Source organism: Chelonoidis abingdonii, chromosome 11 (genome assembly GCF_003597395.2).
Source record: "Chelonoidis abingdonii isolate Lonesome George chromosome 11, CheloAbing_2.0, whole genome shotgun sequence".
Taxonomy (NCBI): Eukaryota; Metazoa; Chordata; order Testudines; family Testudinidae; genus Chelonoidis; species Chelonoidis abingdonii.
Window position 1 is genome coordinate 24,929,559 of NC_133779.1, and position 26,944 is coordinate 24,956,502.

Genomic DNA, 26,944 nt, shown 5'->3' on the forward strand with positions numbered 1-26,944 from the left:
CATTTTTAATCTCTCCTCCTGCGGAAGCCGTTCCAGACCCCTAATCATTTTTGTGGCCCTTTTCTGAACCTTTTCCAAGTCCAATAGATCTTTTCTGAGATAGGGGGACCCCATCTGCTCGCAGTGTTCAAGATGTGGATGTCCCATGGATTTATAGAGAGGCAACATGATATTTTCTGTCTTATCTATCTCTTTCTTGATGATTCTCAACATTCTGAGTTTTTTTTTTCTGTTGCCGCTGAACATTGAGTAAAAGCAGCAAAGAGTCTTGTGGCACCTTATAGACTAACAGCCGTTTTGGAGCATGAGCTTTCGTGAGTGAATACCCACTTCGTCGGTTGCATGTGAACACTGAGCGGATGTTTTCAGAGAACTATCTGCAGTGACTCCAAGATCTCTTTCTTGAGTGGTAACAGCTAATTTAGACCTCGTCATTTTATATGTATAGCTGGGATTAATTTTTTCAATTTTTTTTCAATTTTTTGCCTTTACCAGTTGTGAATTTCATCTGCCAGTTTCGTTGCCCAGTCACCCAGTTTTGTGAGATCCCTTTGTAACTCTTCGCTGTCTGCTTTGGACTTAACGCTTGAGGTTTTGGGGTGGTTTTTTTTGCCGCCTCGCTGTTTCCCCATTTTTCCAGATCATTTATGAACATGTTGAACAGTTCTGGTCCCAGTGCAGATCCTCGGGGAACACCGCCATTTAACTCTGAAAACTATTCCTACCCTTTGATTTTCTGCCTTTTAACCAGTCACTGATCCATGCGAGGACCTTCCTTCTTATCTCAAGGCTGCTTGCTTTGCTTAAGAGCCTTTGGTGAGGGACTTTGTCAAAGTCTTTCTGAAAGTCCAAGTACACTATATCCACTGGATCCCCCTTGTCCACATGCTTGTTGACACCCGCAAAGAGTTCTAGTAGATTAGTGAGGCGTGGCTTTCCTTTCCAAATTCCAGGATCACTTCTGGAATACTTTTTTAAAAATCGGTGTGACATTAGTAAGCATGTGAGTCGGTCACGGAAGGCCGTGACTTCTGCAGCAGTTTGGGTGGGTGGCAGGGGGTGGAGGGTTGGAGGGGCACTTACCTCGTGGTGGGGGGCTCTCTGGCTCCCACGGCCCTGCAGCTTCTAGGTGGTGAAGGGACCGGGGGTTGTTCTTCCACAGTTGCTAATAAACTGAAATCCCTCCTCCCTCCACCGTTGTCTCGTCCACACATGGAGCATTTTCAGTTCTCTTACCAGCCCTGTGCATGGGACAGGAACCATTTCTGAGAATAACGCCATGGAGGTCCTGGACTTTAAATGATTTTAAATGGTTACCTAGGGAGGTGGTGGCATCTTCGTTAGAGTTTATTAAGGTTGGACTAGATACCTCCTGAGGTCCCTTCCAACCCTGATATTTTATGATTCTAAGGTCAGGCTTGACAAAGCCCTGCCTGGGATGATTTAGTTGGGGATTGGTCTTGCTTTGAGCAGGGGGTTGGACTAGACACCTCCCAAGGTCCCTTCCAATCCTGATAGTCTATGATTCAAATTTTCACCGTTTCAGGAAATTATGCGGGGGAGGGGAGAGGCCAAACAATTATTTTATGACCACAGATGTCGATACTGGAAAAAGTGAAGGCTTTATAGCTGTCAAAACACAAATACCAAGTAAACAGTCTTACATCAAACCCTAATAAGTTCTCATGCAGCATTTTTTCGTAGTTTGCTTAGCTGGAAATATCGATGATTTATCGATAGAAATATTCTTCCATCAGGATGTGATTGTCCGGTGCAATGACTGTTCGTCAGTATGAACCGTTACAAATCTGATCTTTCCAAGCCCAACTATCACCGATCTGCCCATCTGCTAGTGCGTGGAGGCTGTGGCAGTCGGGGGGACCATCTGCTGACAGGAGACCGTGTGGGGTTCCTCTCCAGGAGTCCTTGGGAGAAGGGACGGCAGGGAGCGGTAGGAGCGAAGATGATGATGGGCAGCTGGTGCTCATGGGGTGCCACTAACAGGGAGAGGTCTTAAGCACCAAGGTCTCTTAAGCAAAGGAAGCTGTCATGGGATAAGAGGGGAGATCCTCTCATGGATCAGTAACTGATTAAAAGATAGGACACAAATGGTAGGAATAACTGGTCAGTTTTCGGAATGGAGAGAGGTAACTAGTGGTGACCCCCAGGGGTCTGTACTGGGCCCCGTCCTGTTCAACGTATTCATAAACGATCTGGATAAAGGGATGAACAGTGAGGTGACAACATGATACAAAACTACTCCAGATAGTTATGACCCAGGCAGACTGTGAAGAGCTACAACAGGATCTTCCAGAATAGGGTGTCTGGGCATCAAAATGGCAGATAAAATTCAGTGTTGATAAATGCAAAGTAACGCACGTTGGAAGCCATAATTCCAACTATACGTATAAAATGATGGGGTCTAAATTAGCTGTTATCACTCGAGAAAGATCTTGGAGTCATCATGGATAGTTCTCTGAAAACATCCATTCAATGTGCAGCGGCAGCCAAAAAAGTGAACAGGATGTTGGGAATCATTAAGAAAGGGATAGATAAGAACAGAGAAAATATATTGCTTCTGTATTAATCCATGGTACGCCCACACCTTGAATACTGCGTACAGATGTGGTCGCCCCATCTCAGAAAAGATCTATTGGAATTGGAAAAGGTTCAGAAAAGGGCAACAAAAATGATTCGGGGTCTGGAACAGCTTCTGTATGAGGAGAAGTTAATAAAATGGGAATTTTTCAGGTTGGAAAAGAGGTGACTAAGGGGGGGATATGCTAGAGGTCTGTAAAATCATGACTGGTGGGGAGAAAGTCAATAAGGAAGTGTTATTTACTCCTTCTCATAACACAAGAACTAGGGGTCACCCAATGAAATGACTAGGCAGCAGGTTTAAAAGAAACAAAAGGAAGTATTTCTTCACACAACGCACAGCCAATCTGTGGAACCCCTTGCCACAGGATGTTGTGAAGGCCAAGACTATAACAGGGCTCAAGAAAGAACATGATAAATTCATGGCGGATAGATCCATCAATGGCTATTAGCCAGGCTGGGCAGGGAGGGTGTCTCTAGCCTCTGTTTGCCAGAAGCTGGGAATGGGTGACAGGGGATGGATCACTTGATGATTCCCTGTTCTGTTCATTCCCTCTGGGGCACCTGGCATTGGCCGTGGCTGGAGGCAGGATACTGGGCTCAATGGACCCAGTATGGCCATTCTTATGAGGGCCGAGAGCAGTGAGAGGAAGGGCAGGGCTGTGTGGAAGAACAGGACTTAGAGGGAATCGGGGAGGGTTGGTTGAGGGAGGAGGAAGGGAGTCAGGGAGGTGAGCTCCCGGGGACAGGTAGAGGGGTTGGCTGCATTTGAGGACGATGGAGAACGGGGTGGAGAGTCCAGCAGCGGGGTGGGAGGATTGGGCAGGAGATCTGGGTTACCTGGGAGCGGGGAGGGAAGGTTTCAGGGAGTCAGAGATTTGGAGCATGATGACCTCTCCCTTGGCAAAGCTCAGACCCAGCACTTCATCCTCCTTTTCAACCTTTCAGCTGCTTTTGACACCCCGTGATCGTGCCTTTCATTTTGAACTCTTGTCTTCCCTTGTCCTCTCCTGGTTCCCCTCCTACCTGTCTAATCACTTCCTCGGCGTGTCCTTCAGAGGATCCTTCTCGCCCCCACTCCAAATTTCCGTGGGGATTCCCCAGGGCTTCACCCCCAACCTCTTCTCTTCCTCCTCTGCACCTGCTGTCTGGGTGATCTCCATCCGCACACGCATTCGGCTACAGTCTCCACGCGGGTGACTCACAGATCTGCCGCTTCTGCTCCAGAGCCAACGGAAACCTCAGCTTGTCTCTGACTTCTCCTCATGGATCTCTCGCCACCAGCTCAAGACCAACCATGAAAATTCCCTCCCCCAAGCCATCCCATCACCTCCTTTCTCTATCGCTTTCAGACACCACCACCGTCTCGCTTGTCCCCCAGGCCTGTAAACCCAGCCGCATCTTTGACGCAAACCTCTCACTAGGTCTTCATATTCAGGCCGCGTCTACATCTTGCGTTTTCTTTCTGCGTCAAGTCCTGAAGATCTGGCCTCTCCTATCCATCCATACAGCTAAAAACTCTTGTCCAAGTCACATCATCTCCTCTCTGAATTACCGTCATGCCTTTTTTCTCTGGGCTTGGCAAATGCAACCTTGCCCTGCTTCGAATCCATTCATAAGTAGACATCCACAGAGCTACCTCGTTATCCTCAGACATGACCTCTGAAAGGTCCTGAGTGGGGGACCCGAGTCCTGTTATAAAGATAACAGGTGATCAGTTATTCTCCATGTCCACTGAGGTCGGACCGAAGTAATTGGCTTCATCTGCAGCAACCAGGATTTAGTACGGATATGAGAAAAAATTTCTAGCTTGGGACAAAGGTTACGAACCGCCTGGGCTTTCAATCTGCTGCTTCCCAAGGCAGGGAGATTGAGAGAGGGAAACAGAGCAGGAGTCGGGCTATGTCTTCACGAGTGCTTGTGTCCACGAAACTTGTCGCTCATGGGGTACGGAAAAAAAAAACCCCTCCCCGAGCGACAGACATTTGGCCAGCATAAGTGGGAGGCACTGGTTTTATTACGCTGGCGGGAGAGCTCTCGCCTGTCGGCGTAACAGGGCTACACGAGCGGTCTCATGGCGGTCCAGCTGGGCCTCTGTAAGCTCGTAAGCGTAGATGTGACGAAGGGGGAATGTTCTTAATGGTTTCTCTGAAGACAGTGTGGGTGCCTCAGTTTCCCCTGTGCAATTCTTAGGTATCTAGGTGGGGTGAGAAGGGGATGTGATTGGTGCAGAGCCCTAGATGGACAGTGTGATGGGTCTGCACAGAGAATGGCGACACCCTGTCTCCTGGAAACTGATGGCCTGAGCCCTCCCCTGCAAGGTGCTGACTGAAGGGGTTGAAGAACAAAGAGATCAGGTGGCCTCCTGGCCCGGAAAGGGGACGAAGGCCAGAGGAGGGGCTGGAGAGTTTCAGTTTGGCGCTGGCTGGGGAAATGGAGGGGGGCTCAGACAGGGCTCTGGCCTCCCTGCCCCCCAAGATGGAGCTGACTGAGGGGTCCTGTTCTCTGTACCTACAAGCTCTGGGTTGGACTGGGCTCCTGTCGACTGATAAACCTTCTGTGTCACCAGCTGGCTGAGAGTCCCGGGGAATCGCAGGAAGTGGGGGGGTGCTGGCCCTGACTCCCCCACACTCCGTGACAGTGGACACGGCCTAAGTTGAGGGGGCTTTGGGAAAAGCTGGGCAGATGAACTTTGAGTGACATTTCGTTTTACCAGACTAGCCTAGTGACCCTTAAATACTGTATTCCAGTTGTCCACCTCCGCGCTGCCCGCCACAGCCCCCAAGACCACCCCTCCCACCTCACCATAACATCCCCCACAGCTCTCCCACGCTCCCCTCTGACCCCGTAGACCCCACACCAACCCTCCCTGTTCCCTGCAACCCCGCCGTCCGCTCTCGTCCTTGGCCCTTTCACCATCCTGAGATCATTCTTCTTCCCGGGGTCTGCTGGCCGCCCCCGGCCGTTCCTCGCGGCTGCTTTCTGTTGTCAGACGCCACCGGTGTGGTGCTCTGCACTATTCAATGTTGATATCAGTCGGCTGCGTGCGTGTTTCCTCTGTGTGCTGCCCCGGCTCTGCAGATCGCTGGCACAGCAGACCCCGAGAGAACCCCCCAATGACCACTGGCTCCGATAAGGGACGAAGGCACCCGGCCATTGTCAAACGAAGCACAGTAATAGTTTCCCCACAGACTCTACAGGACATACTATGAATTTGTGACCCCCTGACAATGGACCGGCTCAGTCAGTGGGGGGACTCTCCACTGCCCCCTCGGCCAGACAAAAACGTCCGCACAGGGATGCATTTTTAGACACAGGTACAAACAGGTGACACATCCCTCCTGACGCATTGAGGTGCAGCCTCTCTACGCATTAGGGTGCTGTGAAAACCTGCTTTAAGCAGCTGCCTTCTTGCCAATTTCTGTGAGCCGGGCCTGCCTCTGGCTCACAGCTGAACTTTGCTTTATGTTAGCAAAATCATGACCCTGACGTCTGTTCAGGCCTCACACCGGGCCTCTGATACAAGTAGGGTGACCCCACAGCAAGTGTGAAAAACTGGGACGGGAGTGGGGCGTAATAGGAGCAAAGCTCCCCAAATCAGGACTGTCCCTATAAAATCAGGACATCTGGTCACCCTAGATACAAGGCTTCTGTTTCAGGGCCTCGTCTTACTACAGTTTCTAACGACCCTCTCAGCAAATGAGATCACGAGCTCCTTAGGTCATCAGCCCCCCCGGCCTGGGTGGGTAATTAACAACTCCACTCCTTGGCCTAATTCAGGCTTCCGCGATCAGGTCCCCTGTTAGCGCTCGGTGTTTCATCACCGAGCAAACACAAGGAGCGGGTGATCCTGGGGGTCCCAGGATGTGGCGCAGCCTGAGAGTGGGGGGATGAAGGGAAGTGGGTGTCCTAGTGCTGGTTTCACCTCTGTCTGTTCCAATGTCTCTGAGTGGCCCCCCCATCTCCCCATCACGCGCCAGGCCTCCTCCGGGAATAAAATTCTGCAAGTCTCCGGCTCCTCGACTGGCCTCTGGACTAAATACCCTGTGTATCGACTGTGTTTACCCAGACCGTGCAGATACCCGCGGCTCGTCCCTTCGGGTGTCCGGGATCAGCAGTGCAGAGTGACAAACACAGTAATGTTTATTCTGCAGTGGTGGGGGGAAGGATAAGAGGGGAAAAAGGATTTTTAAAATAGCCATCTTCACGCCTGCCTTTCTTATCCGAAGGCCTGCCGTCCCCTGATGGTCAGCTGGGCAGGCCTTGCTTCTTCAGACATCTCAGTGGGGTCCCCCTGTCTGTCTCCCCCCACAAACAATTACATGAACTGCCATCCCCGTCCTGAAAAGGAATCACTTCTTAAACTGCTCCAGTCCATTTTAGGGTGACCAGATGTCCCGATTTTATAGGGACAGTCCTGATTTTGGGGTATTTTTTTTTTATATAGGCTCCAATTTCCCTACCACCACCCCCATCCTGGTTTTTCACATATGCTGTCTGGTCACCCTAGTCCTTTTGATCTTATGGGTTCCCGGCCTCGGCCCGGTTCATCAAAACCCATTCTGTAAGCTGATTGGCGCAAGCTGGCAAAATACACTAACAGGTCAGGCATTGTCTCTTCACAGCCCTTAGGTGTTTACCAAGAGGTGGCTTTCTGCTTGTTTTTTCACAACCCCCTGTTCAACGAAACCAGCATATTCATGAATGTGTTTTTCTATGGAGCACGAGATGTGTGTGTGCGGGGGGTGGGAGGGTAGTGATACCTGGAGGAGAAGACAGGGGATGGTTGGGGGACAGATGCAGCCATGTGATTGAGGGACAGATGGAGAGAAACTGAGAGGAACGGGGAGAGGGGAGAAGAGAAACTGAGACAGAAAAATTCCGGAGAGACTGAAATGGAGCAGGACAGACAGACTTGCAGCAAAAAGTCCTTTTAGTCTAAAGCCGGCTCATCAAGTCAGCCTGTGTTTGACGGCCGTCTTCCTGAGCATCTGTTCCTGTCTGTTCCTGACCATCGGTTCCCACTGTCCCTTGTCACTGATTCGCATGGTCCCAGGAGAGCCGGAACAGGAGTACCAATGGTTTTGGTCTAACGTTCTCCCCCCTGAGCCACCATCGCTGGAGTTGAGTGTATTTCTCCAGGAAGGCACTCGCGGCTCAAAGACCGACGTGAGTGTTATACTGCACCCAGCGAGATATTTGGGGAGAGGGGAACCTATGAGATAATCTAGAAATCTGGCACTAGAACAGATTCAGAAAAGGGCAACTGAAATGATTAGGGGTTTGGAGAGGGTCCCATATGAGGAGAGATTAAAGAGTCTGGGACTCTTCAGCTTGAAAAAGAGGAGACTAAGGGGGGATATGATAGGGGTCTATAAAATCATGAGTGATGTTGAGAAAGTGGATAATGAAAAGTTATTTACTTGTTCCCATAATACAAGAACTAGGGGTCACCAAATGAAATGAATAGGCAGCAGGTTTAAAACAAAGAAAAGAAAGTTCTTCTTCACACAGTGCACAGTCAGACTGTGGAACTCCTTACCTGAGGAGGTTGTGAAGGCTGGGACTATAACAGCGTTTAAAAGAGAACTGGATAAATTCATGGAGGTTAAGTCCATGAATGGCTATTAGCCAGGCTGGGTAAGGAATGGTGTCCCTAGCCCCTGTTTGTCAGAGGGTGGAGACGGATGGCAGGGGAGAGATCACTTGATCATTGCCTGTTAGCTTCACTCCCTCTGGGGCACCTGGCATTGGCCACTGTCGGTAGACAGGATACTGGGCTGGATGGACCTTTGGTCTGACCCGGTACAGCCGTTTTTGTGTTCTTATGTTCATCGCCTGTGCGTACCGAGATAGATATTTCTTTATTTAGAAGGTTATTCTTAAGTACCCTCAGTAGTAAGTTTTATAGGGTGACTGTGTATATATGTACCGTTTTTATTATATATTTTCATCTATTTAATGTAATTGTAGCATCAAGTTCCATTCTCGTTTCAATAAAATCCCCATTACGTTCCTTTGGACAACACGTTGTATTATCTCAGCTACCCCTAAACAACCTTTTATCCCAGTGTAACATGCCCCCACTGGAAAAACAACACCACCGCTGTGCTGAAAAGTTACTAAATCTCGGCTGGAGGCTTGGCGAGGGGGTGATTGGTCCTGCTTTGAGCAGGGGGTTGGACTAGATACCTCCTGAGGTCTCTTCCAACCTTGATATTCTATGAGTCTATGACCCTTGGATGTATTTTAAATTACAACCCGATAACCCTACTTGGAAAGCTCTGTTTACGTTGACATCCCTAGTTTAAATGCCCGTTAGCCACAGACATCAAAGCACAAATGTTGCGCGTATGTATAATTTCACTATATTACGTATAGTTTGCAATAATATCATTGGTTAGTATGTTGGTCATTTTCAAACGATACCCCACCAGGCATATTGTCTGCAGACACAAAAATCATGGCAGTCGTGTGTAGGGTGCGAAGACCCGGGTGTTTGGCGTCACCCTTCTCCTTTCCTGTTTCTGAGGTTTCTCTCTCTGTCCCAGCAGGTGAGGGGATGGTGAGTGAGAATGAGGAGCAGACGCCTCAGCAGGAAGACGCTGAGCCCGTGGAAGCGTATGGGGCATTATCGCAAAGATTTGAAGGGATTGTGTCCATGAGTTGTGAGCAGGGAAAAAGTTGTGAGGTTCAGCACAGGCCAGAAAGGGAGCAGGGAACTGAGCCGAGGGAGAAAGAGGGTAATTGTCAGGAAAGTCACAAGGAAACCACAGCCCAACAGAGCAACCCCACAAGCGAGAGAGGCCACACACGCCCTGAGCGGGGAGAAAACGTTGGTAGCCCTCCATCTGTTCTTCAACACAAGAGAATCCGCGCCGGAGAGCCACCCCACAAGTGCAGGGAGTGTGGGAAGACCTTCCGTCGGAACTCGCACCTTGTTCGCCACCAGAGCGTGCACACGGGAAACCGACCCTTCCGATGCTCGGAGTGTGGGAAAAGCTTCAGCGTGAGCTCCAACCTGATGGCCCATGAGACCATCCACACGGGCAATCGCCCATTTTCCTGTTCCGAGTGCGGGAAGAGCTTCAACCGACGCTCCAACCTGATCACGCACTGGAGAATTCACGTGGGAAAGAAGCCCTTCACCTGCTCGGAGTGCGGGAAAAGCTTCACGGACAGCTCGAACCTCATCCGGCACCAGCGAACCCACACGGGGGAGCGACCCTATGAGTGCTGCGAGTGCAGGAAAACCTTCACGGACAGTTCTGACCTTATCCGGCACCAGCGAACCCACACGGGGGAGCGACCCTACGCGTGCTGCGAGTGCGGGAAAAGCTTCAGTCGGAGCTCCACCCTCATTCGGCATCAGAGGATCCACACGGGAGAGACGCCCTATAAGTGCCGCGAATGCGGGAAAAGCTTCAGCGTGAGTTCCAACCTTATCACGCACTGGCGAATTCACACGGGGCATCGACCCTTCGCCTGCTCCGACTGCGGGAAGAGTTTCACCGACAGCTCCAACCTCACTCAACATCAGAGAATACACAGGAGGGAGAACCCCTATAGCTGCCCCGAGTGCGGGAAAAGCTTCACTCAGAGCTCGGCTCTTCTCGCACATCAGCGGATCCACACAGGAGAGCGACCCTACGAATGCTGCGAGTGCGGGAAAACCTTCAGCGTGAGCTCAGCCCTCGTTGCGCATCAGAGACTCCACACAGGGGACAGACCCTATAAATGCTCTGAGTGCGGGAAAAGCTTCAGCGTGAGCTCAACCCTCATTATACATCAGCGAATTCACACGGGGGAAAGGCCCTATCGATGCTCGGAGTGTGGGAAAAGCTTCAATCAGAGCTCCCACCTGGTTAGGCACCAGAGTCTCCACCGGGGAGATAAGCACCCTAAAAACCTTGTCTAAGGCTGTCAAAAAAAACGCACCAAGTTTTTTTAATATGTTTCTAATTCCCACCTAGTGACCTTCAAGGCTCTTTGCATCACTTGCAGCTCCCCCGAGATGAGTAACACACTGTTGGAGTGAATCCCTTGGTCCTTTCTCTCCGCTCCTGAGTCCTGAGTCCTGAGAATTTATGTCCCACCTACCGGGAATGTCCATCATCTTATAGACTCACAGAATACCAGGGTTGGAAGGGACCTCAGGAGATATCTAGTCCAACCCCCTGCTCAAAGCAGGACCAACCCCAACTAAATCATCCCAGCCAGGGCTTTGTCAAGCCAGACCTTAAAAACCTCTAAGGAAGGAGATTCCACCACCACCCTAGGGAACCCCTTCCACTGCTTCACCACCCTCCTAGTGAAATAGTGTTTCCTAATATCCACCCTAGACCTCCCCCACTGCAACTTTGCTTGCTACATTGAAGTAAAATCTCCCTGGGCCTTGTCTCCTCTGGGATTTTCCCAGGGGTTAGCTAGCTTGAGGTAGCTGCCCTCATGTAAAAAGACAACTACATTTGCAGCGCCAACGTAGGCTGGGCATAATGGTCAGGGTTAACAAAGATATTTCCCCTTGACCTGTCCTCATCAACACCACTTTCTAGCCTAGACAAAACTCCGAGTTTCACATTTCGACTTCTACTCCCATTAGCGGAGCGATTGGTAGAGTCACGGAGTTCCCCCTTTGGTGACCGATTGTCTCATTCCTGGGTGCCCTGGGTTACATTGTTCCTACCATTTTTCTCATTTAAAAATATACCAAAGACCTGGAGCAGGGAGAGGATGAAAGTGTCATTTCAGCCACCGTGACATGGGAAGGGTATAGGGTGGTCTTGATGGAGTCCCTCCTTCTCCATCACCGTTCAGTCCCCCCCTCAACCCAGCTGAGTTAGTTTCTGTGGGAGCAACAGTGGAGCGTAACTTCCCTTCCACCTCCTAAAGTTTCACATGACGCAGACTTCCCAGCTCTCCATGCTTAGGAATCACACTTTGATCTTAAATCAGACTCACTAGGGCTGGAGATGAAAATGTCAGAGACCCGGAGGAGGGATTTGAATGGATCACAAAAACACAGAGTGGTGGTTCTGTGTTTTCATCCCTTTATCTATCGGCAAAGCTTTTTCTGGGCTTTTTGCTCCTAAGCTAGGATTGTTTCCAGAGGAGAAGATCGGATGTTCTAGTGTCATTGAAATGGGGAAAACGTTTTGTTAATAACTTGTCTCAGTAATAATGAAGTGGTGCTGACTGAAGCAGGTTTGCATGGATGAGAGGAGACGGCAGTGTGGGAACCTGTTCTCCTGATTTTTGAGTTCTCAGATGTTACTTGCTTTGAAATTTCATTTCACGTGAAACTGAAAGGGTCTGTGAGGTGGATTTTTCTTTCTTGCTTGAAGCCCATTCAGTCGCGTAACTGGATGTCGTTTTCGCTGCCAGGATGTAGCTCAGATTTGGGGACTTTGAGACAAAGCAGCATGTGCTAAAATGGTCATTTCTTACTTGATTTTTGCTTTCCCCCTGCTCCTTCATGATGACATGGAGGAAGCTCACGTGCAATTTCAGTCCACTGTTCAAGATAAATTGAGTCCCACCACAGGGCTGTTCCATCAATAGAGAACTAAAGGAGGGGACTGCAATTACCACCAATCAGCATGAGTTTATGGAAAATAGTTCCTGTCAAACTAACTTGGTAACTTTTTTGTTGAGGTTACAAGTTTGGTTGAGGATAAGAGTATTGATATAAAATACATAACTTTGATAGGGCATTTGACTTGACACTGCAAGATATTTTGATTAAAAAACTAGAATGCGATAATATGAACATGGCCCTGTAATGTTGCGGTTCTGGCGGGACCCAGCTGAGCGCACCAGTTCAGGACCAATTGCCTAAAACAGGGCAGTTACAGCCCAAGGCTGGGGTTTTTCCACCTCTAAGGCAAACCAAACCAGCCAGACAAAAGACTTCGGTGTCACCCCACTGGCTAACCACAAGTCACACAAGCAATTTCCTTAGACACTCCAGTCTCCCAGTATCCCCACCAGTGCCACTCGTCCTGGGGATGAGTGGTTATGAAAACCAACACCCCAGTAAAAGAGAAAAAAAGGTTCTCTCGATCCCAAAGAATCAAGCCCCAGACCAAGGTCAATATACACATCAGATCTTACCCACAAACACGCTGTTGCCAGTCCTTTAGAATCTAAAATCTAAAGGTTTATTCATAAAAGGAAAAAGATAGAGGTGAGAGCTAGAACTGGTTAAATGAAATCAATTACATACAGTAATGGCAAAGTTCTTAGTTCAGGCTTGTAGCAGTGATGGAATAAACTGCAGGTTCAAATCAAGTCTCTGGAGAACATCCCCCTCTGGGATGGGTCATCAGTCCTTTGTTCAGAGCTTCAGTTTGTAGCAAAGTCCCTCCAGAGGTAAGAAGCAGGACTGAAGACAAGATGGAGATGAGGCATCAGCCTTTTTTAGTCTTTTCCAGGTGTAAGAACACTTTTGTTCTTACTGTGGAAAGTTACAGCAAAATGGAGTCTGGAGTCACATGGGTAAGTCCCTGCACACCCTGCTGAGTCACAAGGTGTATCTGCCTCCTCTCAATGGGTCAATTGAATAGCTGATGGTCCTTAATGGGCCATCAAGCAGGCTAGGCAGAGCTAACACCAACTTGTCTGGGATGTCTCCCAGAAGCACAGCATAAGTTTGAAATACAGACACTATAGAGCCAATACTCATAATTTTAACTACAAAAATGATACATGCACGTAGACAGCATAATCATAACCAGCAACCTGTAACCTTTCCATAGACACCTCACACGACAACCTTTGTACAATATTGGCTGCAAATATAGAACAGTGGTCGCAAGGTGATCTCTCCGGTTACAGATTATGTCAATAAACGTCACAGGCACATATTACGTGGATGAAAAACAGGCTAACAAATAGGTACCAACATGTAATTATAAAAGTGAAATCGCCATCAATTGGGTCTGTTTCCAGTGGGGTCCCAACATGGACGTGTTGTTGGCCGGACACTAATTAACATTTTTATCAGTGAGCTGGAGGAAAAGGTAAAATCGTCGCTGGTAAAGTTTGCAGATGACAAAGAATCGGGGGAGTGCTCAGTACCGAAGAGGACAGGTCGCTGATTCAGAGCAATTTGGGTTGCTTAGTAAGCGAGGCCCAAGCAAACAATGGGTTTTTAATACAGCTACATTTGAATGTATGCGTCTAGGAGCATAGAATGGAGGCCGTACGTACAGAATGAGGGACGCAGTGATTCTGGAAGAGATTTGGGGGTCGTGGTGGATAATTAGCTGAACATGAGCTTCCAGTGTGATGCTGTGGCCAACAGACCTAATCATCAAATCGGAGAACGGGAAGGGACCTCGAGAGGTCGTCTTGTCCCATCACCTGCACTCAAGGCAGGACTAAGTATTATCTACACCATCCCTGACAGGTGTTTGTCCAGCCTGCTCTTAAATCCCCAGTGATGGAGATTCCACAACCTCCCTGGGCAATTTATTCCACCCTTAACCACCCTGACAGCTAGGAAGTTTTTCTTAATATCCAACCTAAACCCCGCCCCCCCCCGCTGCAATTTAAGCCCATTGCTTCTTGTCCTACCCTCAGAGGTTAAGAAGAACAATTCTCTCTCCTCCTTGTAACAACCTTTTATGTACTTGAAAACTGTGATCATGTCCCTTCTCAGGCTTCTTTTCTCCAGGCTAAACGAACCCAATTTTTTCAATCTTCCCTCACAGGTCATGTTTTCTAGACCTTTCATCATTTTTGTTGCTCTTCTCTGGACTTTCTCCAATTTGTCCACATCTTTCTTGAAACGTGGTGCCCAGAACTGGACACAATACTCCAGTTGAGGCCTAATCAGCGCGGAGTAGAGCGGAAGAATGACTTCGTGTGTTGCTTACAATACTCCTGCTAATACATCCCAGAATGATGTTTGCTTGTTTTGCAACAGTGTCACTCTGTTGACTCATATTTAGCTTGTGATCCACTGTGACCCCCAGATCCCGTTCCGCAGTTCTCCTTCCTAGGCAGTCATTTCCCGTTTTGTATGTGTGCAACTGCTTGTTCCTTCCTAAGTGGAGCACTTGGGATTTGTCTTTATTGAATTTCATCCTATTGACTTCAGACCATTTCTCCAGTTTGTCCAGATCATTTTGAATTTTAATCCTATCCTCCAAAGGACTTGCAACCCCTCCCGGCTTGGTATCATCTGCAAACTTTATAACGCGAACCTGCATTGCATCCACACGGGACTCTTGACAAGTAGAACAGGTCTGTCGCATCTTACGTGCATTTAATGTGCGCGATTTCAGCTTTATGTGGTCAGCAAAAACAAAAAGAGAAAAATAACAGTTTAAATACTGTACCTGTAGTGCGGGTGATTCCACCCGCCATTCCACTCAATGTAATTTTGACTCAATGCGATTTTCACTGTACGCGCCGACTGCGGTACGTAACCCCAGCGTAAGATGCGACAGACCTGTAGAGTGATCATTTTGCCTCTGCTGAAATCACTTCTGGAACGCCGTGTCCAGTTCTAGCACCCACCATTCAAGAAGGAGGTTGGCCAATTGGAGAGGAATCAGAGAAGAGCCACGCAAGTGATAAAAGGATTCAAAAATGTGTCTTGTAGTGGTAGCCTCAGGGAGTTCAATCTATTTAGGTGAACAAAGAGCAAGTTAAGGGGTGACTTGATTACACTCCGTAAGTACGTCATGGGGAATGAATCTTTAATAAAGGTCTCTTCAATCCAGCCGAGAAAGGTCTAACTTGATCCAGGGGCTGAGGGTTGACGCTAAACAATGAAAAGTGTTAATAAGGTCTATGTTTTTGAACAGTGAGGGTAATTAATCATTAGAACACTTCACTGAGGATTGTGATGGATTTCCTGGTCTGCAGAGGGCCCCTGTCCTTAGGGAGGAGGATTGGCCGACTGGGGCTTCGTAAGACTGTTTGTTCTGAGCTGAAGTACTAATGAATTTATAATCCCAGGGTTTCCTCTTCACGTGGGTCATAGAAGACTACAGTTGTCAGAGCCCGTGTGAGAGCTGGGATGAACCCTGGTAAGCTTGTTAGCAGGCGTGTCACTTCTGTTGTTTGAAATACGGTTTCTCTGCCATGATTTTTTCGCTTAAGAATAAAGTAGGTTTTCTTAGAAAGGACTATGTGGTAACGTCTTTCCGTAGCAACCTGTCAGTGCTGAGAATTACAAAGGGAAGTCGAAAAAAAAAACAACAGGAGGACTTGTGGCACCTTAGAGACTAATAAATTTATTGTAGCATAAGCTTTCGTGGGCTACAGCCCAGTTCATCGGATGCATGGGAAGTCACTATCCATTCTGAAAATACCCCAGGCAGAAGGTGGACAGAGGCATGTCTCTATCAAAGCTCAGGGTTGGTGCCTTTGCTGGACCACTGAAGGAAACCCAGGTGCAGTTGCCCCGAACTGTGACAGGTGGATCTTCCATTGTCTCACCAGGGTGCTGCATTTGTTTCTTGTCGGTGTATCCATGCCAACGTGGATGGGACGATGTTACACCAAGAACCATTACTTCCCCTGTTCCAGAGAAGGAATTAAAACTTCCTCACTCCCAGTGGTTCCCAGAGTGAGAGGGGAAATTGAGTGATACATCTATTTCTTTAAAAAAAATAAAACCATAATGACCATACTGGGTCAGACCAAAGGTCCATCTGGCTCAGTATCCTGCCTTTCAACAGTGATCAATGCCAGGTGTCCTAGGTCCAGTGAGGCCCTGTATGCCCCGTCCTTCTTTGGGGGCAGGACGAGGGTGCCGCTGCCCCCCCGGTTAAGTCCGCCTGCCTGCCCTTAGCCCTTGGGACAGTACTGCCTAATGGCCAGAGTCAATATGGGTGCCCTCTCCCTTGGTCTGTATGGCCTAGTGGTCAGAGTCCATAAACCAGCCCTCCTCAGCAGGGCGACCGTATCCCCTGATGCTGTGTCCTTGATGTTTTTGGGGTCTCTGGCTTCCTCAGGCTGCGCTACCCCTGGTGACTCCGGCCTCCACATGTATCCAGGTGTCCATCTGGGTCTCAGCACCTCCAGTCTGGGGCTTTTGCCACCCCCCAGCTGGAGCCAGCAGCATATGTCCTTCCTCTGCCACGGTCAGCCCCGAATGAGCTGGGCGGCTCCCTTTTATACCGAGACAGCACTTGGAGCATGCCCAGTGGGGCGAGGGGGCGTGGCTTCTTCAGCCCAGAGTGTGAGGTTAACTCCTTCTTGTCCAATGCAGGGCCTGTACGCCCCATCACAGCTCCACACCCAGGGATTTTCACACTCCGACCCATCACACCCCACTCACTAGATTCCGTAATTGTACAAAATTTACCTGATCTCACTTGTTTTCCGTCCCTTTTCTTTCCACTTTACAAACGGGTTATGATTTCCGCCCTGGAACAAGGGGAAGAGTTATGGTGTTCAGAGCGCAAAGGAAAGTGAGATCCTTAGAGTTCCCTATACGGGCGAGGAGACGTTAAACAAACTCAGAATCTGTAGGTGTCTGGAGGAAAGAGCTGGGATTCCCCACAAAGACCACGGGAGCTTTCTACGTTCAGGATTCTGCTCAGCAGGTGTCGTGTCTTCAGGGTACATGTCCCTCACGCCCTCCGACTGACACCCAGGGCCGGTCAACCATTTAGGCAAACTAGGCGGCCGCGTAGGGCGCCAAGTGATTGGGGGCACCTATAAGTCCCCTCAGGCGAGGAGGCAGAGCCGAGGTGAGCAGGGGTGAGCTACCCAGGTGGGGTTAGCTGCCGTGGTGGGGGGAGGTCTCCCCAGGCAGGGTTAGCTGCCACAGGGAGACAGGGGAGAGTCTCCCCGGGTGGGGTTAGCTGCTGTGGGGGGACAGGGGGAATCTCCCTGGGGGGGTTAGTTGCCACGGGGGGATGGGGGGAGAAGTGTTCTGTCATGGTGGGGGGGGTAGCTGCTGCGGGGGGGTCTCCCCGGGTGGGGGGCTGAATTAGCTGCTTTGGGGGGGGCAAGGTTAGCTGGGTAGGGGGTGCAAGGTGGAAGTTTCGCCTAGGGCGCGAAACTTCCTTGCACCAGCCCTGCTGACACCTGGCAGGACCTCCCTCCCTTCCCACTGAGAGTTGGGTGGGACGTTGAGGCAGAATTGATCATTTCCTCTCTCCCATAGAAGGGGTGAGTTTGGGGAGGGATAGCTCAGTGGTTTGAGTATCGGCCTGCTACACCCAGGGTGGTGAGTTCAATCCTGGAAGGGGCCATTTAGGGAACTGGGGCAAAAATCTGACTGGGGATTGGTCCTGCTTTTGAGCAGGGGGTTGGACTAGATACCTACTGAAGTCCCTTCCAGCCCTGATATTCTATGAATTCAAATCCTGGATTTTTATTTTCTCTCTGGCACTGACTTCCCTTGTCCTGAAGTTTCTCTCTGTCTCCCAGCAGGTGATGGGATGGTGAGTAAGAACGAGGAGCAGAACCCCCAGCAGGAAGATGCTCAGCAAGTGGAACCAAATGGGGGATTATCCCAACCATCCAAAGGGAAGTTGTCCAGGAGTCACGAGCAGCGAAAAGCCTGGGAGAGGCCGGAGAGCGAATGGGGAAACCAGAAAGGGAAGAACGTGTGTAAACCCACGAATGGGTGGAGAACTCACCAGGACCTCAAAGAAACAGTAACCCAGCAGAAAATACTCAGGGGAAAGAGAAAAAATACATGCGCGGAGTGCGGGAAACATTTCAGTTACCACTCAGGCCTTGTTAGACATGAGATAATTCACATGAAAGAGAGACCCTACGAATGCAGTGACTGTGGGAAAAGTTTCACTCAGCGCTTAAAACTTATTGCGCACCAGAGACTCCACACAGGGGAGAGACCCTATGAATGCCGCAAGTGTGGGAAACGCTTCACTCGACGATCAAACCTTTTTACGCATCAGAAAATCCACACGGGAGACAGACCCTATGAATGCCGTGAGTGTGGGACGAGCTTCACCGACAGCTCGGCCCTTCTGAAACATCAAAGAATCCACGCGGGAGAGAGACCCTATGAATGCTGCGAGTGCGGGAAAAGCTTCGCTCAGCAAGCAAGCCTCATTACACATCAGAGAATCCACACGGGGGAGAGACCCTATGTATGCTGCGAGTGCGGGAAAAGCTTCACACGGAGTTCAAACCTTATCACTCATCAGAGAATCCACACAGGGCAGAGGCCCTACGAATGTTGTGAGTGTGGGAAAACCTTCACGGATAGCTCAGCCCTTCTTAAACACCAAAGAATCCACACTGGAGAGAGACCCTACGTATGCGGCGAGTGCGGGAAAAGCTTCACTCGCGGCTCAAACCTCATTACACATCACAGAATCCACACTGGCGAGAGACCCTATGAATGTTGCGAATGTGGGACAAACTTCATTGACAGCTCAGCCCTTCTTAAACATCAGAGAACCCACACAGGAGAGAGACCCTATGAATGCGGCGAGTGCGGGAAAACCTTCACTCAGAGCTCAAAACTGGTCACGCATCGGAGAACCCACACAGGGGAGAGACCCTATGAATGCGCTGAGTGCGGGAAAACCTTTATTCAGAGTTCAGACCTTATTAGACATGAGAGAACCCACACGGGGGAGAGACCTTATGAATGCGGTGAGTGCGGGAAAAGCTTCACTCAGATATCAAGCCTCATTACGCACCAGAGGCTCCATATGAGGGCGAGACCCTATAAATGTGGTGAGTGCGGGAAAAGCTTCACCCAGAGTTCATACCTTATCAGACACCAACGAACCCACAGAGGAGGGCCTTTGGGAACGCTGTGAGTGTGGAAACAGCTTTACACGGAGATCATAAGACATTTTTTTATCATAAGAAAATCCACACCGGAGAGAGCTCTTCTCGGCGCTGTGATTGTGGGAAAAGATCCACTCAGACCTTACTCTGCATCAGAGGATCCACAAAGGGGTGAGAACCTGTGAATGTTGTAAGTGTGAGGAAAAACTTCCCTGACCGCTCAGCCCTCATTCCAAATCAGAGAATCCACCTGTGAGAGAGACCCCGGGAAAGTGATGAGTGCGGGAAAAGCTTCACCCAGAACTCAGACACCTCATCGTATCATCAGCGAAACTGTACAAGGGAACAACACCATGAAACCGTTGTCTAGAACTGTCAACTTTTTAAAAAAAAAGTCTTTTGCTAATTCCGACATGATGACCTTATCCTATGATCTGGGAAATGCTGCCCTTTATGTTGCAAATGGAAACAGAAGTGAGGGGTTTTGGTTGAATTTACCCTCTGTAGGTGAGGCAAATGTGTATAAAATGAGATCAGTGTTGAAAATGAAACAGTAGCCCAGGGATAGGCAACCTATGGCACACGAGCTGATTTTCAGTGGCACTCACACTGCCCAGGTCCTGGCCACTGGTCCGGGGGGCTCTGCATTTTAATTTAATTTTAAATGAAGTTTCTTAAACATTTTAAAAACCTTATTTACTCTACATACAACAATAGTTTAGTTCTCTATTATAGATTTATAGAAAGAGACCTTCTAAAAACGTTTAGATGTATGACCGGCACGCGAAACCTTAAATCAGAGTGAATAAATGAAGACTCGGCACAGCACTTCTGAAAGGTTGCCGACCCCTGCAGTAGCCAGAAAAATAGCTATTTTTTAATAGAAACTCCAGCTCCAGTAACTTAACAGAGATCCCGATCCAGGTCTGTGTCTAGTCCCTAGCCTAGATCTGTGCTACCAAATGAAAGAAACACGGGGCATGTTTAGGAAACTGATTCCTCACTAACGCGGCTAAGATTTTGAGTGGTTTGGTAAAGGGTTCCACTTCAGAGAAGTGTAAATTTCCCCTAACCGAGGCCAAGGATTTGGAAAGAACTTGTCTACACTTAAAAGTGCTGCACGGTGGAGCTGCACCATTTATTCCTGGGGGAATTCTGCGCCGCTGCGGATGCACAGAATTCATCGGTCTCACCTAATTTTGTATTTTCCTGCATAAAAAGCATTTTGCCTAAGATATGCTGCAGTTCTGCTTTTTCCCGGCTGACTCTGGTGGGGAAAAACACACAATTCTAAGCCCAGTCTTGCAGAATTGCCCCAGGAGTAGAAGTTCATTGCAGCTCCCTGCCCGTGGAGCCAGGTTAGGACAGAGCGGGGTCACACAGAGCTGCCAAGGGGTCACAGACGGGTTCAGAATGGCTAGCAGGGAGGACAGGCTGGTGCATGAGCTCAGGAGCTAATGGGGTGACAGCGCTGAACCTAGGGATGCAGGAGGGGAGCTGCAGAGACCCGTGGGGATGGGTGGTGGTGGTGCGGGGACAGGGACATACATACCTGACAATGGGAGACACTTGGAGTCTGCATGGGGGAGGCTTCCCAACACCCTAACAATCCCCCACCCCAAGAAAAAACTTCCCACCCACACCCAACACCCTCCAGGTTCGCTCCTAGGGTCCTTCCCTCTCCCTCTGCTCCTCTATTACCCTTGACCTCCCCGAAATCTTTTCTGACAGGTGCAGGAAATACCGTTCTGTAATGTCACGTAAATGAATTGCACAAAGTTCTGCATTAATATGCCTAGTGAGGAATCGATTTGGGGGGGGGGGGGGAATGACCAGAATTTTTTGTTGTTGTTTTGGTCTGTATTGTTAGACACATACTTGTTGACAGGTATTTTGAAAGAAATTCCCCAAATAATTGTAACGGGTGCAATTCTGACAAATAAACTATGCAGAATTTTCAAGTATTATGTGCAGAATTTTGAATGTTTTGGCGCCGTTAAGTCCCCCAGGAGTAACCACTGTGGGGCATTAATGAAGATAACTCTCCTGTTGCCTTTGTTAATCCATCTCCCTGAGGGGCACCAGCTCTGCCAGCAGGAGAAGTTCACCTACCACCCTGGCATTGTCCACATGGCGGGTTAGTTCTGTATCGCAGGGTCGTGGATTTTTCACACCATGACCAATGTGGTTATACCGATATAGGACGGTAGGGGAGATCAAACCTTCATTTTTTTCTTGTGTTTTATGCATTTGGAGCTCTGCTCCTCTACCTCCTCCTACTTTGAAAGATTAAAAAATGTGGAAATACAAGTCTTCTGCCGCGGCTGGTGCTGTCCCAGGGCAGTTTAGGTGTGTGGGAGGGGGCTCAGGGCTGGGGCAAGGGTTTTGGGGGGGGTGACAGAGGGGTGGGGGGTCTCCCTGCCGCTTTCCTGCAGGCCCCACCTCCGCAGCTCCCATTGGCTGTGGTTCCTGGCCAATGGGAGATACAGCAGCGGGTGCTTGCGGCAGGAACTCGTGCCCCTTGGCCTAGGAGCTGCAGGGCCGTGGAGCCGGCTAGGGAGCCGCCCCAATCCTCCCTCCCCGAGCTGGGGTCCCGGGTTGCATGTCATGGTCCGCCCTCCCCAGTGCCAGCGAGAGTCCCTCCCACGTGCCACAGCAGCTCCCTCCCTAGGACCAGGAAAGTCCCCACCACACGCCGCGGCCAGGACCCTCACTCCCTGGTACCGGTGGGGGTCCCAGGCCATGCACCACAGCCTGGCCTCCCTCTCCCCCAGCAACCAGAGGGGGTCCCAGGTCATCTTGACCCCTTCTGCCAGCACCTGCGGCGCCCCGGACCACCGCACTACAGGGCACCCCTGCCCAAGTTTTAGTCAGGGTGGGTATTTTTATTAAAAGTCATGGACAGCTCACGGCCTGTGAATTTTTGTTTATGGCCCGTGACCTGTCCATGGCTTTTACTAAAAATACCCGCGAGTAAAACGGCACCTTCATTATTGTTACCAACGTCGCGGGGGGGTTAGAGGGCTGCATATTATTCTTACAGACTTGCCAATTGACCCGAGTAGAAGGTTTTCGTCCCAGAATCAGGCTACACAGAATCAAACATCGTGAGTTCAATATCTTGCAAGGACCCTCGGGGGCTAATTTAGCTACAGCAAGTCAGGGAAAAGATCTTGGCGTCATCGTGGATAGTTCTCTGAAGATGTCCACGCAGTGCGCCGAGGCCGTCAAAAAAGCAAACAGGATGTTAGGAATCATTAAAAAGAGGATAGAGAATAAGACTGAGAATATTTTATTGCCCTTAGATAAATCCATGGTACGCCCACATCTCGAATACTGTGTACAGATGTGGTCTCCTCACCTCAAAAAAGATATTCTAGCACTAGAAAAGGTTCAGAAAAGGGCAACTAAAATGATTAGGGTTGAGGAACGGTTCCCTATGAGATGAGATTAAGAGTGACCTCAGCTTGGAAAGAGGGGACTAGGGGAATGATAGGCCGGTCTATAATCATGAGTGGTTATTCTTAGATGAAAATGTGTGTATAAGGAAAAGTTATTTAATTTTCCCAAAACAGAACTAGGGGTACCAAATGCAAATATGGGCAGGCAGCGTTCTTTAAACAGTAAAAGGAGTTTTTCTTCAACGCCCGGTAACTTGTTGAACTCACTTGCGGAGGAGGTTGGAAGGGTGGAGACTTATAATAGCATAAAGGAGACTGGATAATTCATGGAGGTTCAAGTCCATGAATGGCTATTAGCCAGCTGGGTAAGGATGGTGTCCCTAGCCTCTGTTTGTCAGAGGGTGGAGATGGATGGCAGGAGAGAGATCACTTGATCATTGCCTGTTAGCTTCACTCCCTCTGGGGCACTTGGCATTGGCCACTGTCGGTAGACAGGACACTGGGCTGGATGGACCTTTGCTCTGACCTGGTACGGCCGTTCTTACGTTATGTACCACCGCTTTGCATGTTCCTTTAGGGTGGGTCACCACCCTCTATCTTTGATCTTTTCCAGAATTTTGTCCACCTCAAAGTGCCCTTGCCCATACGCATATTGAATCAATTCCGTCCTGACTTTCTTAGGCACTAGCCACTATTTAGGCTGTTCCCCAAGGTCTAGGGGAGCCACACTACTGCTCCAGGGTCTTTATGTACATGCCAATTTCCTAGGATTGTTTTTTCCTTCAGTAAACATTCATCATCCCCATCCTGTAGGGCTTGTAGATCCAACCTCTCTGGAATCGTCCACCTGCTTTCGTGCTGCGGTTACCGCTTTGATTAACTCTTCCTTCCCTCGTTAACAAGGCCGCTTGTTTGGCTAACACATCCGCCCTGTTATTCCAAAATCCTTCCTCACTCCCTGGTTTCTGATGTGCTTCCACACGTGTTACAGAAGTGTCTCCTTTTCTTCTCCCTATTAAAACCGCCACTTGCTCCCAGTACCGTTCATGAACTGCTGGCTTTCCATCTCTTGGGCACGTCACACCACGACTGCCCCGCACACCCTGTCCGAATCGGTAAATACTGCCAGGGTGGCTTCCTGATCCTCCACCTGTAACACCTTCCGTACCGCCACCACTTCTGCAGCTTGTGCCGCGCCTTTCCTGATATTCTCCAATTATATATTCCCAATGCCGCAAGGCCCATGCCAAGGCCCAGCACTCTTTCTGGTTTTTAACACAGCGTGTAAAATTCTGCTCAGTGTAATTCAGTGTTTTGGCCCCACAGACCACGCGTTGTCATTTCCCGGTGCTTTGCTTCTGTAATAGCGCTGCTCCCAGTACTAGCCAGGGACGCGCTGAACGGTTCTCCCACCTCTGGATACGATAGTGCCGGGGCCGGGGCCAAATCCAGTGATGCCTTTGCTTCATAAGGCCGCCAGTCACATTGCCACCCTTTCTGTAGAAGAAAATTTCAGTGGATATTTCAATAAAATCTCTTGAGAAATTTACAGTTCCCAGAAGGGCTCTTAAGGATCCCACATGAATAGGGAGCATATAGTTTTCCACTCACTTCTACCCACTGTGCATCTGGAGCTTGTCCTTCTGTAGCGGGGTGGTTACCCGCCCCTGCCCTTCGGGACGGAAAACAGCCCAGGGGAGGGCTGGGGCTGGGGCAAGAAGCCTGAGCTGACTGGGGAAAGTAGGCTCAGCTGTGGCCATGCCCCAGTCAGGCCCCTATAAGAGGCACCGAGCCAGGAGCCCAGTCAGTCTCCCTCTGCCTGTAGAGGGAGAAGGGCCTGGCTGCAAGGTGCTAAGGAAGGAACCTAGATTGAAGCAGGGCTGGGGGAAGCTCCAGCTTAGGAAAGCCCCAGGCTGCAGGCCTGCTAAGGCCCATTAGGTACTGGGTTGCAGGGGGCAGCCCATGGGTAGGCAGAGGCAGCAGGTCCCCCTTTGCCTGTGATGAGCGACTTACACTGCAGTTTGCCCCGGTGAGCGGGGGCTAGACGGGGACTGGCAGTAGCCCACAACTGAGGCCAAGCGGGGATAGTGGGTGGGGGAGACCCAGAGGCTATGAGGGGTTACCCCAATAACAGGGCACCGGTTCTGGGGGGGACATGGGGCCAGAGTGAGGGAAGGCGGATCCCTGGCCCGCAGAGGGTGCTCCAGAGCTGGGATGAGCTAATTCCCAAGGACGACCAGCGGAAGGCACCACAGGGGCGAGTCCGCACCCTTACACCTTCCTTTCCTAATTTGACCCCTAAATATTTTACCTCTTGCTGTACCAACCAGGCCCTGGCTCTGCTAGCCTTGAAGCTGGCGTCTTGGATGGTCTGTTAACACCCGCTCAGTGATCCCATCAACCTCCCCGTGCACCAAGAGCAGCAGCATAGGAAATTACCCTCTTTGGGGCTTCAGCTATCAATTTCCCCCACATCTTAATGACATGGGAGGGACAAATGGCAGGTCCCTGGGGGACCCTTGTAAAACAGAACTGTTGTGCCCTGGAAGCGAACCCCAATTTGTGCCAAAAGACTCGGGGTGCAAGGGAATGGCGGCGAAGGTATTTGCTAAGTCTGTTACTGAGAAGCAATGTGGCCACTGCAGCAACTAATTTTTGGTACTTAGCTACGAGCGGGGCAGGGGTTAGTGCGTTTAGTGCGCTAAAATCCACCGTCATTCGCCAGGTCTTCCCATCTCATTCTGAACACAGTTTACCCACAACTCCCCGTTTCCTGTACGGGTCAGGATCACTGTCACGATAAATAGTTCATTTTCTCCCCTGGATATGACACTAGGTGGCTTGAATTTTCTGTTTCCACAGCATGTGGTTCTCCTGCCGTCATGTGCTTCCTCTCTCAAGCCCGTCAGGCACCCTCTGTTTTGCATCTGATAGCAATATCCACTTCCCTTTCTTGGGAGGGGGTCACCCCATCACCAATCACCTGACACGGACCCTCTGATACAGCCCCGATGCCCCCAACATCACCCTATAATCCAGGTTGCTTCTGTTGCCCCCCTGCATCTGGGGGGAAGGGAAGAGCTGGGAGGGTCCCCAACCCAGATCTTCACACCCAGCCCTACTAGCAACCCCTGAAATTCAGCTCCCTGTTGTCCCCCTGTATGGGACGGCATGGGGTCATCCCCCCCGATCCCCCTCCCCATTGCCTCCAACAGTCCCCTCCTCTCAGTTTGGGGGGGGGGAGCACGTGGGGGCACTGTCCAGGCAATGGAGGGGGCACAGATAGGGTGACCAGATGTCCCAATTTTATAGGGACAGTCCCGATTTTGGGGTCTTTTTCTTATACAGGCTCCTATTACCCCCCACCCCGTCCCAACTTTTCACGCTTGCTGTCTGGTCACCCTACTCCCGCCCCGTGTCCCGATTTTTCACACGTGCTGTCTGGTCACCCTAGAGCGAGCCAGCAAGCCGAAAAGGGGTTAACGCCGAGTTCCTGCTAGCCCCAAGATAAGCTGTTGACTTCAGCCGGCCTTGGGCCGCAGATGTGCTGCTCCCTGCCAAGAAAGAAGGGGGGAGCCGAGGTTCCCACCTGGGAGAACGGCGCGTCCCAAAGCAAGAAGCTGCCGAAACGCCACCCCAAGGCCAGCGAAGGAAAGAAGATCCGCAGTCCGTCCGTGCAGGGGCCCTGAGGCTGCTTGTTTTCGGGAAAGCCGAAGAAGCCACGGGAGGCCGTCTGGACCGGACTACCAAGCCCGGGGATACAGGGCTCTTCGGATGTGGCTAGTAACGGGGTGTCGATGGCTGGTGGCTGGAAATAACTCCCCCATTCTTCTGTCCCCGCTTGTTCCCAGGCCTCGTCGGCGGTGGGGGATCCAGGAGACCCGGTGAAGCGGAAGGTGGGGTGAGTTTGGAGGTAAGTGACAACCGATCAGTAAGTCCAGGCTGCTGCCTGCAGGAAATTACCCCGTTTGCTGGGGGGGCACAGAAATGTTCCCGCTGCCTGACGGGGCAGGGCCGACGGCTGGCGTGTGGTGTGACCCTCCAGGCTGGGGGGCGAGAGGCCAGGGGATGTGTGGAGTTAATACCTGGATGGACTACAGCAGCACCACCCCCGGCCCCCTGCTTCTGCCCCCCACCTCCACAGCCACCGCGCTCCCCCCCGCTTCCTCCCCCACGGCCACCGCGCTTCCCCCCGCTTCCTCCCCCAC

At 50.4% G+C, this 26,944-nt stretch overlaps 4 protein-coding genes across 7 annotated transcripts in view; 3 read left to right on the top strand and 1 right to left on the bottom strand.

Moving 5' to 3' along the window:
* Positions 1-12,144, top strand: part of LOC116836048 (uncharacterized) — a 616,551-nt gene extending 604,407 nt beyond the window's left edge. For 3 of the 4 annotated variants that reach the window (XM_075070387.1, XM_032799412.2, XM_032799411.2), the window contains one exon: positions 9,153-12,144. In XM_075070387.1, coding sequence (XP_074926488.1) covers positions 9,161-10,516 — 1,356 coding nt within the window. In that variant the 5' untranslated portion in view covers positions 9,153-9,160 and the 3' untranslated portion in view covers positions 10,517-12,144. Of the gene's footprint in view, positions 1-9,149 lie in introns of all 4 variants that reach the window. The other variant, XM_075070386.1, reaches the window with a different exon arrangement.
* Positions 1-26,944, top strand: part of LOC116836046 (uncharacterized) — a 441,820-nt gene that overhangs the window by 78,335 nt on the left and 336,541 nt on the right.
* The window catches only part of LOC116836047 (uncharacterized), a 445,785-nt gene that overhangs the window by 42,782 nt on the left and 376,059 nt on the right, over positions 1-26,944 (bottom strand).
* On the top strand, positions 17,995-20,031 carry LOC142045756 (uncharacterized). The gene is given in 2 exon segments (XM_075070391.1): positions 17,995-19,256; positions 19,258-20,031. Coding segments are annotated over 2 exon segments (1,389 nt in total). The 5' UTR covers positions 17,995-18,005; the 3' UTR covers positions 19,396-20,031.